This window comes from Setaria viridis, chromosome 4, assembly GCF_005286985.2.
Source record: "Setaria viridis chromosome 4, Setaria_viridis_v4.0, whole genome shotgun sequence".
NCBI classification, from domain to species: Eukaryota; Viridiplantae; Streptophyta; class Magnoliopsida; order Poales; family Poaceae; genus Setaria; species Setaria viridis.
The window spans coordinates 34753581-34769335 of NC_048266.2; the positions used below are offsets into that span (position 1 = coordinate 34753581).

At 46.9% G+C, this 15755-nt stretch overlaps 2 protein-coding genes and 1 pseudogene across 2 annotated transcripts; 2 read left to right on the forward strand and 1 right to left on the reverse strand.

Moving 5' to 3' along the window:
- The first annotated feature begins 7853 nt into the window (after positions 1-7853).
- Positions 7854-9770, forward strand: LOC117854106 (glucan endo-1,3-beta-glucosidase 8). Its single transcript, XM_034736398.2, has 2 exons — positions 7854-8506; positions 8619-9770. Exons 1-2 carry the CDS (start codon positions 7968-7970, stop codon positions 9715-9717), a joined length of 1638 nt encoding a protein of 545 aa, XP_034592289.2. The 5' UTR covers positions 7854-7967; the 3' UTR covers positions 9718-9770.
- Positions 9771-11635: 1865 nt separating this feature from the next.
- On the reverse strand, positions 11636-11716 carry LOC117854372 (small nucleolar RNA Z247; annotated as a pseudogene).
- A 2849-nt stretch (positions 11717-14565) lies between these two features.
- LOC117853669 (syntaxin-124) lies at positions 14566-15578 on the forward strand. The gene is made up of 2 exons (XM_034735969.1): positions 14566-15000; positions 15084-15578. Exons 1-2 carry the CDS (start codon positions 14566-14568, stop codon positions 15576-15578), a joined length of 930 nt encoding a protein of 309 aa, XP_034591860.1.
- Positions 15579-15755: the final 177 nt, after the last annotated feature.

The following is a 15755-nucleotide window of genomic DNA, read 5'->3' on the forward strand; positions in this document are numbered from 1 at the left end:
AATTCTTAAACATTATTTGGTTTGAATGGAATAAAACAAAGACCTACCAGCACCGTGGCAGGCCAAAATGAATAAGCGCCATTGTCTTACCGAACTAGCCCCTGCAGGAGGAATTGGCGCCAGGAATAGTTGGCGCTAGGAAGCTTTGGCGCCTGCAATTTCTGGCGGGAGGGAACAGCCAGCAAGCTTTGGCGCCTGCAGTTTCTGGCGGGAGGGAAGCATAAGGAAGGAGGGTGAAAAGGGAGGGTACCAATTATTAGGAGTAAATAGATTATTGTTCAACTCATTAAATGCTGTTAGCCTATAAAACCAAACAAGCAGGATTAAAATTTAATTTTTTTAAAATAAGTAGTCCCTAAAATTTGGCTGGCCAAACTAAACAGGCGTAAGGTTCACCGCTGCGCACACGCCCTGAAGCTGTCCCTGTCGCTGCCCATGCCCAAGGGGCAATGGCAGCCAATCAAGAGGACGCACGGCTGCTTTGCTTTGAATACGCGAGCGCGGCGGGCGCGGCGGTGACGAGACGTGGGAGCGACCGCCGGGCACGAGGCGAGTCACGCTCCGTAGGGCCGCGGCTGTCGCCCGCCGCCCCGACATGGACTCCAGAGACATATCAAGATGACCATCTTGCCCCTGCCACCATGCTCGTATTCACGGCTCTACCATGGCGTTCCTCTACGTCTACCAGGCGTACGTATACGTGCACACGCTACGCGACACGCTGACAAAGGTCTACCGTCTACGTGTACGTATTTCCGGTGGCAGCCGCATAGGAGTATCTTGGGACGGAGACGAAATCCGAGCAGACAGGCGGGCCCCGAGACCCACCCGGAGATCGTCGACGACGGCTTTAGTTAGCACCTACACTGCGAAGATAGTGAGGTGCATGCTAGGGTTAGCTCATGGCCGCGACGTATGTGCAAGCTCGACTAAAGCATCATGGCACAATTTTCTTTAAAAAATAAACCGATTATAAAAAAATAATTAAAAAATAAAAGCTTAGATCAAACCATATATCTAATGAGAAAAATAATAACGACGACGACGACGACAGGCTAACACCAAGCTACTCAACCAACGACTCCAACCCCACGGACAAAAGCAACACGAGCTTTTATAAATAAAATAATATGGAGTGTTTTTTTACAGTTGAATAATGGAGAGATTAAAAGCTGCATCTATACGTCTTCAAGTGCATTCTAGATTAAGGGTCTGTGTGTTTGAACTGTAATTTTTGGAGCTTTCTGAAACGTTGGAGCTTTCTGAAACGCTACTGCTAGCTTTTTTTATTCTGAAAAGCTAATAATAATTTTTAGAAGATGCGTTTATCTTTCTAGGCTCAAAAAGCTAAAAAAGCTCCGAATATTTCAGCTTTCTATGTAAACTCTGGGCTTCCATCTTTTCAAAAGATGCAATAGAAATTTCATTGTTTGTTTGAATTTCTAACTTTTCATACTGAGAAACTGATAGAAAGCTCAAACATGATTTGTTGTAATAAACTTGCAGACTTATTGCCCCTTCTATCTTTTACTGATGATGTAGGACTGTTGGTACTTCTTTTTCAACACATTGAATATTCGGAGGCTAATTAGGCTTTTACTGATGATGCAGGACTGTTGGTACTTCTTTTTCAACACATCGAATATTCGGAGGCTAATTAGAAGGACTAAACATAAGCTAATTATAAAATTAATTACACAGATGGAGGCTAATTCGCGAGACAAATTTATTAAACCTAATTAATCCATCGTTAGCACATATTTACTGTAGCATCACATTGTCAAATCATGGATTAATTGCGTTTAATAGATTCGTCTCGCAAATTAGTCTCCATCCGTGCAATTGATTTTATAATTAGTCTATGTTTAATACTCCAAATTAGTATCTACACATTCGATGTGATAAGAACTTTAGGAGAGACTAAAGAATCAAACGAGGCCATAAAATGTGATATGGGTGGCCTATATAGCTGACGATGCAGGGCTGGTGCAGCTAGCCAGAATGTCAGGTGGGTCTGCACGTAGGCGTAGGTCCTGTTCGCTTCAGCTTATAAGCCGGTTGAAAAGCTGAAACGGCTGATTTGTTATGAGAGGAAAATACTGTTGGGTGGCTGATAAGCCGGCTGAATAAGTTGAAGCGAACAGTTCGCGTAGTCGTCGGTTCATGCATGGCCATGGGCTCACGCGAGTAAATGAAGTGCAGTCCATGCTGTCTGCTGAGCGCCGCTGACTGCCACCATCGCCGGAGGCGCAGGTCGAGCAGAGATGGTCTCATCTCATCGCAGACATGCGTGGCATGCCCGACCAATGTTTTATTTCTACTGTACTACTCTACCTCGTCGTCCATCGGTTCCGAGCAAGAGCAGGCATCTGGCTGCGCTGCAACAAACGCAGTTGAACTGGTCAGTGTCCAGTGGATATCATCACTCTCGATGGTCCATGCTATTAGCTTTTAACTTAGCACTGCATGGTATGGTACTCCTGGCCAGCACTGCTAATGCAGCCGTATTGAACGCTTGGTTATTGATCGATGATCGTTGATTAGTGCTGTGTCGTCGCCACTTTAGAATCAAATTTCCATCCATGGCTGTGACCTCATCAATCCTCTTGGCCTCGTGGGCGTAATACACCAGCTCCATCTCGTCAGTTAGTACTCCTCCTCACCTGTGACTCTGGCCACGAACGAGAGGCGCACCTGATGTCTGTCGCTCTGTCCTCCATGCGGTGCAGAACGTGCAAGGCAGAGAAGATTACCCCGGGCAGTTAGCTATAGTACGTACTTCCCTGCAGCTAATTAATTTGTCCTGGATCCCTGCCTGCAGGGCCTCATCACTGGTACCTCTGTTCTGTTCTATTACTCAGTTCTTGTTGGGAATATTTTTTTAAAAAAGATTGTTTTGTTTTCAGGGGAAAAAACTGTTGTTTTCAGTTGCTTGGTGTATAGGGTGTTTGTACACCCCACTAAAATTTAGTACCTGTCACATCAGATATTTGGATGCTAATTAGAAGTATTAAACATAGGCTAATTATAAAACTAATTGCACATGGAGTCTAATTCGCGAGACAAATCTATTAAGCCTAATTAGTCCATGATTTGACAATATGGTGCTACAGTAACCATTTGCTAATGATGGATTAATTAGGCTTAATAGATTCATCTCGCGAATTAGCACAGAGTTCTGCAATTAGTTTTATAATTAGCTCATATTTAGTCCTCCTAATTAGCATTCGAATATCCGATATACCACTACTAAAATTTAGCACCAAACACTCTAAGCATCAACCAGTCACTACATTGACAAAGTTCAGCCCCATTTGGAGCACGGAATATATCTCCTTTTTTTTTGTGGACGTCATATTGTTTCCTTGTGTTCCGGGCCTCGGGCCTGCAACTCGTCTCCGTCGCAGCGACGCCCAGTAGCACGCGCGGCCTTTTTTGCGCTGACAGATCAGCTAGCAATCCATACTCCGTTGCGGCTCCAGGACGAGCCATGCACGCTCCTGCATGCGCGTTATCTGACCCTATATTCGTTACAGCTTATTCAGCTATCAAACAGTACTTTTCTCTCGTAAAAAATCGTTTTAGCTTTCTAGTCGGCTTACGAGTGAAGCCAACAGGCAAGCTCGCCAGACAAGGAGCATCTACTCGGCCTCCACAGCCTCGCAGCGCGGCGCGGCCACCGCGGAGGCGGCGGCCCTGGGCGGCATGCTGCCGCGCTGCCAGAAGCCGCGCGCTGGCGCCTGGGCGGCGCCGTTCCCCCGTGCCACCGCCGGCTTGCCTGACTGGAGGCGCTTGGAGAATTGGGAGCTGACGGAGAAGCGCGACTCGCCGCGCGTACCACTGCTGGAGCTTCACCTTGGAAGGCACAGGCGCGCAGCCAACGGGCCAAGGGAATCGCTTCTGATGCAGACGTTGGGATGGTGGTGCGGCCACGTGAGCACGGGGGATGTGTTGCCAGCGAGGCAGGCTGGCAGCGATGGTGTGCCATGTGAGAGATTTGTGATTTTCTAATTTCGTATTTCACGACAGAAGCAGTTCGAGTGTGAATATAAGATTATTCCGCTAATATCAACCATAGCAACGAGCCAACGACCCCAATTACAACTCTTGGTTGAAACTAATTATGATGCAAATTGAAAAATAAAAAACAAAATTCATCCCATCATAGTTACATACAGCACAGTTAGTTCTCCCGTACAGTTGCAATTAAAAATAATCATGTTAAAAACTACGAGATTACAAACTATGCTGTCTAAAAAAAGTTATGCTCGAAACTCGTTCTTACTCACCATGTATTGAGTTATGCTGAGTTAGTTACAACCGGAGCAATAGTTCAAATGCACCTTAGGAAAATAATTCAGTTGCTATTAAGACAACTAAACTAGAAAATCAGGTAGACCCACTACAATTGCAACCAGAGCAATAATCTAGTTACAACCGGAGCAATTACAACGCGTTGGTCCTCTAATTACAACTAGGACAATAACCTATTACAACTATACTAGTGAACCATGTACATGCCACCACAATTGCAACTAGGGCACTAATCTAGTTACAAATAAAGCAGTTGCAACTGGTTGGATCCTCCAATTGCAACTAGGACTATAACCGAGTTATAGGTACACTAGGAAGCCATGCACACAACATCACAAATTGCAACTAGGGTACTAATCAGTTACTTAGAGCAAATTGCAACTAGAACAGTAACATAGTTACAACTACACTAGGAAGGGTATGCCCCGTGACACCAGAATTGTAACTGAGGCTAACTGAGGCGCTAATCTAGTAACAACCGGAACAATTGCGACTGGTCAGATCCTCTAATTACAATTAGGATAATAACCCAGTTACAACTATACTAGGAAGGCATGCTGTTGGCGCTAAAAATCGGCCGATGATCTTCAGCATCGGACATACGACTTGGGAGAATCTGCTTAACTCCTTTTCGGGTTATCGCCCTGATGCGGTTCGCGCGGCGTGCCAATCAATCTGACCTGTTGATTGACAAGGAAATAAAAGTATTAAATTCCAAGAGTTGCGATCGGTTAGAGTTCCGATCTGTCTTCAAAAGCGTGTCGGCGAATCGGCTCATTCACTATAGAGGTAACCAGCTATAAAACAGCCGATACCGCATAGCGATTGTGAAGAAAAGCTGCTGAGAAACCTAAACAACGCTAGGAAAACAACACGTGGGATAGATCTAATCGGCTGTATAATGATAAATAAAAATAACAATAATAAAGCTGACAGTTCAAATCTCAAGCTGGATAACTGGTGACAAAACTAAAACAATAGATAAAACCTATAGTTCTAGTTAATATCGATAACTTGTGAATAAATCTAAACGAAACGACAGCGATGCGCCCGAAGTTAAAGCTTAGATATTACTCGATAAACGGAACTTACAGAATCGGCCGGAGATCGTGTCGATGCAGCCCTGCCAACCCGTACGAACTCGTGAAAGAAAAAGATATATTGGCGAAGTCGCCGACCTGAAAGTAAAGTACGATGAAAAAGTAGATTGTTTATATTGATTGATGTGTTGCCTTACAAATCTCTAGAGATGGCTATTTACAGCCTGTTACAGATTTCCTAACCGACTAGGATCTATCTCTAATTTTAAACGAAAACGAATATTTAAACGCAACTCGTACCGGAGTTGGTCATCATACTCCCACGGGCCAACCTTTCTCTATCTTCTTTTTCTGGCCCACCTTAAGCCCATATTGGCCCAATCGCACCAACCTTCCAATCGGCCGATCCCCACCAACTCCGTCTGCCAATCGCTCGAAACACCGTAGCGCCAATCGGCCGATTCCCAACTGTAGCGCCAATCGGCTGATTCCCCATCGTAACCTTTTAATCTGCCGCATCGGCCAATCCTTTCCTCTCTTGACGCCGATCCAAAATATGTCGAAATCTGGCGTCAACACATGCGTATGACACCACAATTGCAGCTGGGGCGCTAATCTAATTACAACTGGAGCAATTGCAACTAGTCGGGTCCTCCGGTTACAACTAGGATAATAATCCAGTTACAACTACACTAGGAAGCCATGCACAAGACACCACAATTGCAACTGGGGCGCTAATCTAGTTACAACTAGAGCAATTGCAACTGTTCGGGTCCTCCAATTACAACTAGAAAAATAATAACTCAGTTATAACTACACTAGAAAGCCATGCACACGAAAGCACAATGTGACTGGGTGCTAATCTAGTTACAACTGGAGCAATTGCAACTGTTCGGATCTTCCAATTGCAATTAGAACCGTAACCTAGTTGCAATGAGAACAATAATCTAGCTATAAACCGAGCCGAACTATAAAAAAAAACTATGTTGGACCTATAAAAAAATATTACATATGCTCAAACTAGTTGCAACTCATTATTTTACGTTATTTAAAATTGCTTGAAAGCCTAAGTCATAATACACGTGGTAGCAGGATGTACACGATTTATACCAAAATAATATAATAAACAATTCGTTGGTCATGCATGCATGCTGATTGGCTGTGGGCATTGGTTGTTTTAAGCTTGTTTATTCAGCCGAGGGACTAGTACTACGCCAAGCTGGGGGCGTGTTTATTCAGCACTGGCACCTCCGAACCACCGCGATTCCGCGAGTGAAGGGATGGACGGGGACTTCACGTCCGCCGCCGGCTGGGCATCGCCGCCGCGCTTGCTGCTGTTTCCACCGACTGCTCACTTCGTGGGTGCAGAATGTCATGCCGCGCTGGAGCAGGGACCAAGGGTGACCAGCAGCATCAGGAAGGTCGAGCCTCGAGGATAGGCGGGAGGTGGCCGTAGGAAGAGACGAGGAACACGAGCGCCGAGCAGCAACTCCGGGAGGTCTGGGCGCCGCCCACCATGCCGCCCGTAGATGAGAACGAAGATGCTTAATCGAAGGAAAAACTTGGAATAATAGCATGGGGGTGGCGAGGGGCTTCGATTTTGTGTGGTCGACGGCGCGATCCACTCCCGCTCGCGATGGATCTGAGGGGTGCGGCATGAAGAAGAGGGGGGGAAGAGAAGGTTCCGTCTGCCCTCTGCCATGCGCTTGGTGGAAGATGAAGCTATATTAATTTTGTTTTTCTATTTACTCAGTGGGACCCACAGCCGATGCCCCTTCTCGGGAAGAGCCATGGAACTTAAGGAGCTGGACCCTAATTATTTTTGCTGACCCTGACACACATAGCCAATAGAACGTCATTCGTAAAAATGAAATCTCGGAGACCGGTACCGGAGCACACCAGCTCCCCCTCAATTAGCGACGCGGGAGGGAGCGGGTACGGGTGGCCGGGTGGGTCTGTTAAAGCGCTCATAACAATATCCAACTATCTTGGTACTCATCGTTGGACAATTAAAAAACCATCTAACAGAAAATCACATGAATAGAGACCATTAAATCAGAGTACCGGTAAGGTTCCTTATGATGAAATCTACCTATTTGGATTGGAGTCCTGCACGAGTGCTCGTATTTTTATGGATTTATTAAAGGATTTAACGATATCGTTATTTTCCCATCGACGTAGCAAAGCGCTAGTGGTGACTTTGCCAATCTTAAGATCTGTTAGGTTGCGTGTGTATCGTATTCGTAGGGTTGAGTATGCGTTACTTATTTCGAAAAAAATAGAAATGACACCAGTGTGGTAGTGCCCCTCGTTAATCACGTTAATTTTTAATTAAGAAAACATTAGGTGTCTTTGGTATGGCCGACATAGATCAAGGAGGCTTCCTTCACTCAAAAGGGATAACACATGCATGCTATCAAAACGAGCTAGGATGCAACCTCACGGTCACTAGAGCTGAAGAGCCATGGAGCACAGAAGAATCATCCACGGTGACGGCATAAACCGAAAGTTTTTTGATATTTAGGTGACTGAAGAATACCAATTGAAGAACACGTGACTTGACATTTTCCCAAATTTAGACGCCTTCAACTGTCAACCAAATTCTCTCGAGTCATGTTTCCTCCTTTTTCTGAGGCCGAGGCTTCCACATGTCTGCTCTGTTGCTCGCATTCCAACCGTGTTTCCCGCCATTTTCCTCTCCTCTCCCTTCATCCACCGGAGAGGAGAGATGCAGCTCACGAACGCCACCGAATCCTGACCTCCCAAAGCTGCGATCAACCCAAGCCAAGGAAAATCAGGCGACGACGCCGCATGGCTCCGCTCCTGCGGCTGCTGGCCGGCGCGGCCGCGCTGCTGCTCGCGGCGTCCCCGGCCATGGCCGGCGACCACGTGGAAGTCGGCGTCAACTGGGGCTCGCAGCTCTCACACCCGCTGCTGCCGACGTCGGTCGTGAAGATGCTCAAGGCGAACGGCATCTCCAGGGTCAAGCTGTTCGACGCCGACCCGTGGCCCGTCGGCGCGCTCCTGGACTCCGGCATCGAGGTCATGCTCGGCATCCCCAACGACATGCTCGAGATGATGAACAGCTACGGCAACGCAAAAGATTGGGTCAGCGAGAACGTCACCGCCTACGGCGACAAGCTCAAGCTCAAGTACATTTGCCTCTCGGATCGCATGATCATCAAAACCTCTTGCAAAGCCATTCGTGCATGGCCGCCTCGAATTAGTTTCCAATGACGAATCGAGCATTGTTTGATCGAACAGGTATGTGGCAGTGGGAAATGAGCCGTTCCTCAAGGCCTACAACGGATCATTCATGAAGACTACATTCCCGGCTCTCAAGAACATCCAGAAGGCACTTAACGAGGCCGGCGTCGGCGACAAAGTGAAGGCGGTGGTCCCGCTCAACGCCGACGTCTACGTCTCCCCCGACGACAAGCCTTCCTCCGGCTCGTTCCGGCCAGACATCAACGACCTCATGACCGACATGGTCAAGTTCCTGCACGACAACGGCGCGCCCTTCGTCGTCAACATCTACCCCTTCCTCAGCCTGTACCAGAGCGACGACTTCCCCTTCGAGTTCGCCTTCTTCGACGGCGGCCGGAACATCCAGGACAAGGGCGGCATCAGCTACTCCAACGTGTTCGACGCCAACTACGACACGCTCGTGAACGCGCTGGAGAAGGCCGGCGTTCCCAACCTGAAGGTCATCGTCGGCGAGGCCGGCTGGCCCACCGACGGCAACAAGAACGCCAACCTCAAGCTGGCGCGGCGGTTCTACGACGGCCTGCTGGAGAAGCTGTCCAAGAACGAGGGCACCCCGGTGCGGCCGGGGAAGATGGAGGTCTACCTGTTCGGCCTCTTCGACGAGGACATGAAGAGCATCGCGCCGGGGAACTTCGAGCGCCACTGGGGCATCTTCACCTACGACGGTAAGCCCAAGTTCCCGATCGACCTGACGGGGCAGGGCCACGACAAGCTCCTGTCGCCGGTGCCCGACGTGGAGTACCTCCCGCACCAGTGGTGCGTGTTCGACGACGGGGCCAAGGACAAGTCGAAGCTGCCGGGGAACATCCAGTACGCGTGCGCCAGCGGCGACTGCACGGCGCTCGGCTACGGCTGCTCCTGCAACGGGCTGGACGAGAAGAGCAACATCTCCTACGCCTTCAACATGTACTTCCAGATGCAGGACCAGGACGTGCGCGCCTGCGACTTCGACGGGCTCGCCAAGATCTCCGACAAGAACGCCTCCACGCGCGGCTGCCTGTTCCCGATCCAGGTCCTCAGCGCCGGAGGCCGGGCGGTGCCGGGGCTCGGATGGGCGGCGGCGCTCCTGGCCGTGGCTGTGATGTTGTTCGTGTAGAGAGGTGTTGGTGACTTAGAATTCCGTTTGTGTACGCTGAAAGACTCTACGTATACACACCTGTTGATGTGATACTTATGATGGAATGCGAGCCATGTTAGCGCTACTCCGATTTTCTGGCAGCGTTTTAAAACTCAGCATCGGTTTAAGATTGGCGACATTGACTTGCACACATAATGCATTTAAACAATGTGTAGGTAGTTTGAGATAATTTTTTAATAAATGATGTAGGTAATTTAGATATAGAATATAGTCCATTTATGTTATTTAAAATAATGATGGAGGTGGATAATTCGGATACAAAATTAAATCACTATTGCGAAGCAGCTCCTTCGTGCCAGCTTATTCGTGCCGGTAGACCCGGTACTAATGTTCCATCTGCGCCAACCCCAACCTGATAGTCGATGCAGTCAACACCAACATGCATAGTTTTTGTGGCGGCACTTAATGAATGGTCACAAGTATAAGTGTTATACCGGCTTTAGAATGCACCATCACGGGTTAGTGTTTCACACACAAGAAGGTGAAGCACAAGTGCGCGTCATCATGGTCAAGACGTGGAATCAAGAATCCCAAGCGCACTTGCTAATTAAACTGTGTGCAACAAAAAAGTTGAAACACCAAGTATCTATGTATATGTATGCCCCATCTTGCATTTGATCGAGATCACCAACAGAGGCAAGAGGGATCGATCGAGAGCGTAGAGGCAAAAGCAAAGGCGATTGAGGAAAGAGACATGAACATAGAGATGATGAGTCAAGCAGACACATCAATGCCTCGATGGTGCAGGGCATGGACGTCGTCGAGATCAACCGCATCTTCAACGGAAACCAGCAAATGGTGCTCGTGGCAAATGTAGTCGAGCACCAGGATCAAGAGCGATGACACCGCCAGCCTCATTTTGGACATTCTTCCAAGGGCCCAAGATATGTTCGTCAATAAAGCTTACATAATATTGGTAAGACGTTTGAAAACATCAAGTGTGAAGGAAAAGAAGGAACACTACCAGATCTAGGATAAGGAATTGGATGACCTTTAGCCTTTTGGCAAGCATCACAAATAGAATCAGTAAAATCACTACTAAAGGACAAATTATTTTCACTAAGAACATGATGGATGATAATAGACAAAGTATGCCCTAAACGATGATGCCACGCCTAAAAGTGGAAGCTCTCTTGACATGATGAACTTGAGAAGTATGGGACATAGGATAGAGCCATATTGACATTACCTTCAAGTAGAGGCTTATTCGTGCCCAAACCGTTAACACAAAAGAAAGAAGGATGGAACTCAAGGAAGACATAATTATCATATGTAAATTGATGCATAGTGGTTAAGTTCTTGTTTGTAGTAGAGACATGTAGAATTTTCTTAAAGGAAAAAATCACAAAAAAAAATAGTATTACCAACATGACTGAAGCTCATACTTTTGCATTAGCAGCATGGATCCTAGCCATGGTATCTCTCTCTTGTGATAAAGTTATGTAATGCATTATATTGGTAATATGATCAGTAGATCTAGAAACAATATACCAGTTTATATCAATGACATAAGAAGGTACTGCAGAGGAAGTATATTTCTATACTCTAGGTGTCATCGGTTTAGTTCCACCAACGCGAGGAACGGTGTACTTATTGTTGAACCTATACCGAGAGTCATGCATGATGTGCCCTATACCCTCACATAGCTGGTAAACAAGTCTATCAGAATCAGGTGAGCTGTGACCAGTAGATGCACCGGGGCCATCAGAACCAGTACCACAACCACCCAAGGAAGAACCTCGACCCCGTCCTCAAGGAAAGTCATGAACACGACCATTAGATGCCAAACTGGCCTTCATCATTGCGCTGCTGGGCCAACCGTGCCTCATATAAGAGAGAAGGTGGAGTACAGATCACTCAACGATAAGGAATCCTTGATCAATACTGAGACAAATGGATTATTGTCAGAGTCCAGTCCATTTAAGATGTAACTGATGAGATCATCATCTTCAATCTTCTTGCCAACTGCCGCAATTTCATCGGCAGGCCCTTTCATCTTGCTATAATATATGCAAATACAGGTTAGCCGCTTTCTTTTCCCGGGGAATAAAGCTGAGAACAGAGCTGCAGAATTTTGGGCACATATTGCAATGAAAATATATTAGTGATCACCATCTACACTTGAGCAGCATGTTCATGGAAAGACACTTGTACCAGGATTTCCTGGTCATGGTAGACAACAAATAAGAAAGAACTTGCTGATCTTGAGTAATCCAGGTCACGTAGGATGAATTTTCAACTTCTTCAACGAATTTGTCAAATTTTTCAACCCGAATTGCCACAGCTTGCTGGACCATCATATCGATCCATCTAGGATGCCAACCAGGCGCGATCCATGAACTGCAGGGAGGACTTGCGCTCTCCACACAAGGAAATTGTCTGAAGTAAGTTTCTCCAAAGCAGGGATGTCATCGAAGAATAATTGTAGAACTCAACTGTATGATATTTTGGAGGAAGTGACTCTAATATCATGTAAGATATAAAGGAACGGCTTACCTCATAGGGAGCCGGTGGTGTTTTTATATATAGACTGGGAGCTTCCAGCTGTAACAAGCTACAGAGAGACCTCCTAATGGGGGACGATTACATGAGAGAATAATACATGTCTAGTACTCTAGTCTGTACCCTGTTACACATATACTTTTACATATTTGATTCCAAGATGAGAGTTATATATTTGATGAATACCAAAAAAGGAAAATGAACTTAAAAAAGATTTTATATACTTTATTCCCTTTCTAGAATCTATTTGTACATAACAATATGCTCTCTTTCTAGATAAATGATGAAGCAAGGGTATAAAAATTCTAGTAGAAACTTTTTATGATTGAAAACTAAGTAGTATTAACAACCAATTAACTCTGACAATTTGAGACACATAGGACAACGCAATCTCCACACCGCAGTGTTGAATCCTAGGAGTGTAGAGGATCTTGAAGAAGATTATATAAACAAGGGGTGAGGCTCTAGGAATCAGTTAAGCCAAGGGTAAACCCAAAGGTCTTATCTAAGACCAAAACTTGTGAGGGGGTAATTAGGAGCACTCAAGAGGGATAGTCTTGATAGTTTTATAACACTATATTCTTGTATAGAGCAAGGATCATAGGGTCCTAAAGGGTCAAGTAAAGTTACGAGCAAGCCACAATCACTTGTACTCTTTTAGAGTTGTGCTTAAAGAATTTAGGGTCGGGCTTGTCAAAATCTTGTTCTATTATATCATGGTTGCTTCAACGCCGTCATCTAGAGTTTTCTATAAGATCCATGTACATTGTTCTTTATACAGTGTAAGCTCCTGTCATACTCGCAATAGTCTTTCAAGATCGGGGGGCTGCTATGCATGACGAGTGATATCAGATTATAACGGACTCACTTTGATACAAAGGGTTTTGGACCTTCATAACAGATAAGAATGGGTGGCTGTGGCAACCACGCAAAGCCACTAAGTGATCTTTCACCGCGTGATGGTAGTACCAAGGTGGAGGAAACCTGGCAACCTAGCTCCAGGCTACGGTGAGTTTTATCAATTCTCGTATTTCTCTGCTATTTGTTTTGTGCTTTTTTATGGATTTCTCTTAGCATTGATGATAAAAAAAAGGTTAGACTGGTTTAGGGCCGGCATACGAAGCGGATCACGAGAAGGATGTGTGCTATACAGATAAATAGACAAGAATAGGGAGAGGTGATGGAATCCATCCCCTTGCTATGTGAAAGGGGAGAGGCACAAGGAGAGGATAAAGGTGCTTTTTTTTCTTTTTGAAATATCTCTACCATTCAAACTATGTACATGAGAGTAACTCCACGGTCTGAGGCCCTATACTACAAATGAGCAGTCTAAACTACAAATGAGTACATAGCCACGATCTTCCGTTGTCCATTTGAGCTATGGATCAAAGTGTCTATTTTGTTGTGCTATATATACAATGCTCAAGGTCAACGAGAAATATATACTTTGTTCTATTCTTATTATAGTCCAAATCTCTCCAAATAATTTTTTTTCCATAAAATATATTTTTTAAAACATTTTACAACATTTTCTTGTAAAAGAAACATGGAAACAAAACCCAAAAAACAAGCCTTCTTTAAATCAATTAAATTATAAGATGAGCATGGACTTTCTTAAAAAATCATCTGCCTAGCGCATCAGCCGCCAATTAACATAGCATTTTTTTTCTTGTGTCACCTTAGTGATCCATATGCATCCATCTTTCAAGTTGTTATTTTCAAATAATCAATTAGACAGATGCTGTACCTAAGTGCACTCTTCCACCAAGTTTGTGATGCATTTAACTCTTTTAGAAAAATATTTTGAATACTTTCTATCAAATGTCGGGAGCATTAAAACAAGAATATGCAAAAAAAAGAAAACAGATGTGGCTAGCTAGTAGAGCTAAATACAAGAGTGTGATATAGCTTTTCCCGTGCGACTCATGATAGTGCAACGGAAGCTGCTACTTACACGTGAGAAAAATAATTATTGCTCTCTCACCACCTTGCCGTTGAAAGGACCGGAGCAAGACACTAGCGAGACCATGGCCATGAGAAGGCATGCATGCCGTATTGCCACAATTAGGGAGAGAGTCTCCTAGAGGGGAGGGAGGCCTTCCTTTCTTCCACTTCCTGCCGACTGCTAATTTCCTCGACGCCATGCATATATCCATCTAGGGCGGCAAGCCATTGCCATTCTTTCAAACTCGCGCGCCGTAGTAGATTGTTCATCTCGTTCAACCAGCTCGGCACCAATCAACCCTGTTGCCCGGCGATCAGGTCCTGCCCCGCTTATTTGCTGCTCGTTGCGTCGTCCCCACGATGAACGACCTGTTCTCGTCGAGCTCGTTCAAGAAGTATGCGGACGCGAGCCCGGCGCCGTCGGGCGGCGACATGGAGGCCGGCGGTGAGAGCGTGGTGAACCTGGACAAGTTCTTCGAGGACGTGGAGGCGGTGAAGGAGGACATGCGCGGCCTGGAGGGCATGTACAAGGGCCTCCAGTCCACCAACGAGGAGACCAAGACGGCCCACGACGCCCGCACCGTCAAGTCCCTCCGCGCCCGCATGGACAAGGACGTCGAGCAGGTGCTCCGCCGCGCCAAGGCCGTCAAGAGCAAGCTCGAGGAGCTCGACCGCTCCAACGCCACCTCCCGCAAGGTCCCGGGCTGCGGGCCCGGCTCCTCCACCGACCGCACCCGCTCCTCCGTCGTCGCCGGCCTCGGCAAGAAGCTCAAGGACCTCATGGACGACTTCCAGGTAAAATTTATCTGTTCATGCACGCATCCTCCGTCATCGTCCGACCAGGGGAGTACAGGATGCTGACATAGAAAATGGTGCAGGGGTTGAGGGCGAGGATGGCGGCGGAGTACAAGGAGACGGTGGCACGGCGTTACTTCACTGTGACGGGGGAGAAAGCGGAGGACAGCACGATCGAGGCGCTCATCTCGTCGGGGGAGAGCGAGTCGTTCATGCAGAAGGCGATCCAGGAGCAAGGGCGCGGGCAGGTGATGGACACCATCTCGGAGATCCAGGAGCGGCACGACGCCGTCAAGGACATCGAGCGGAGCCTCATGGACCTGCACCAGGTGTTCCTCGACATGGCCGCGCTCGTCGAGGCGCAGGGCCACCAGCTCAACGACATCGAGAGCCACGTCGCGCACGCCAGCTCCTTCGTGCGCAGGGGCACCGTCGAGCTGGAGACCGCGCGCGAGTACCAGAAGAGCAGCCGCAAGTGGATGTGCTTCGCCGTCCTCGCCGGCATCCTCCTCATCGCCGTCCTCATCCTGCCCGTGCTCGTCAACCTTCGCATCCTGACGCTCCCCACCAGACGATGATTATTCATCTGACGATCGATCCGCAGTGCGTCGTCGGATGAGATTCTCTTCTTCTCGGTCTTGTCTCTTTATTATGCGTACTTCGTTTCACCAAGGATGTCCGTTTTTTGTTTGGTTTCGTCAGGTCTGTACCATTCGGTTTGTTTTTTTCTCTTGGTAGTAGAAGTAGCAGTTGAT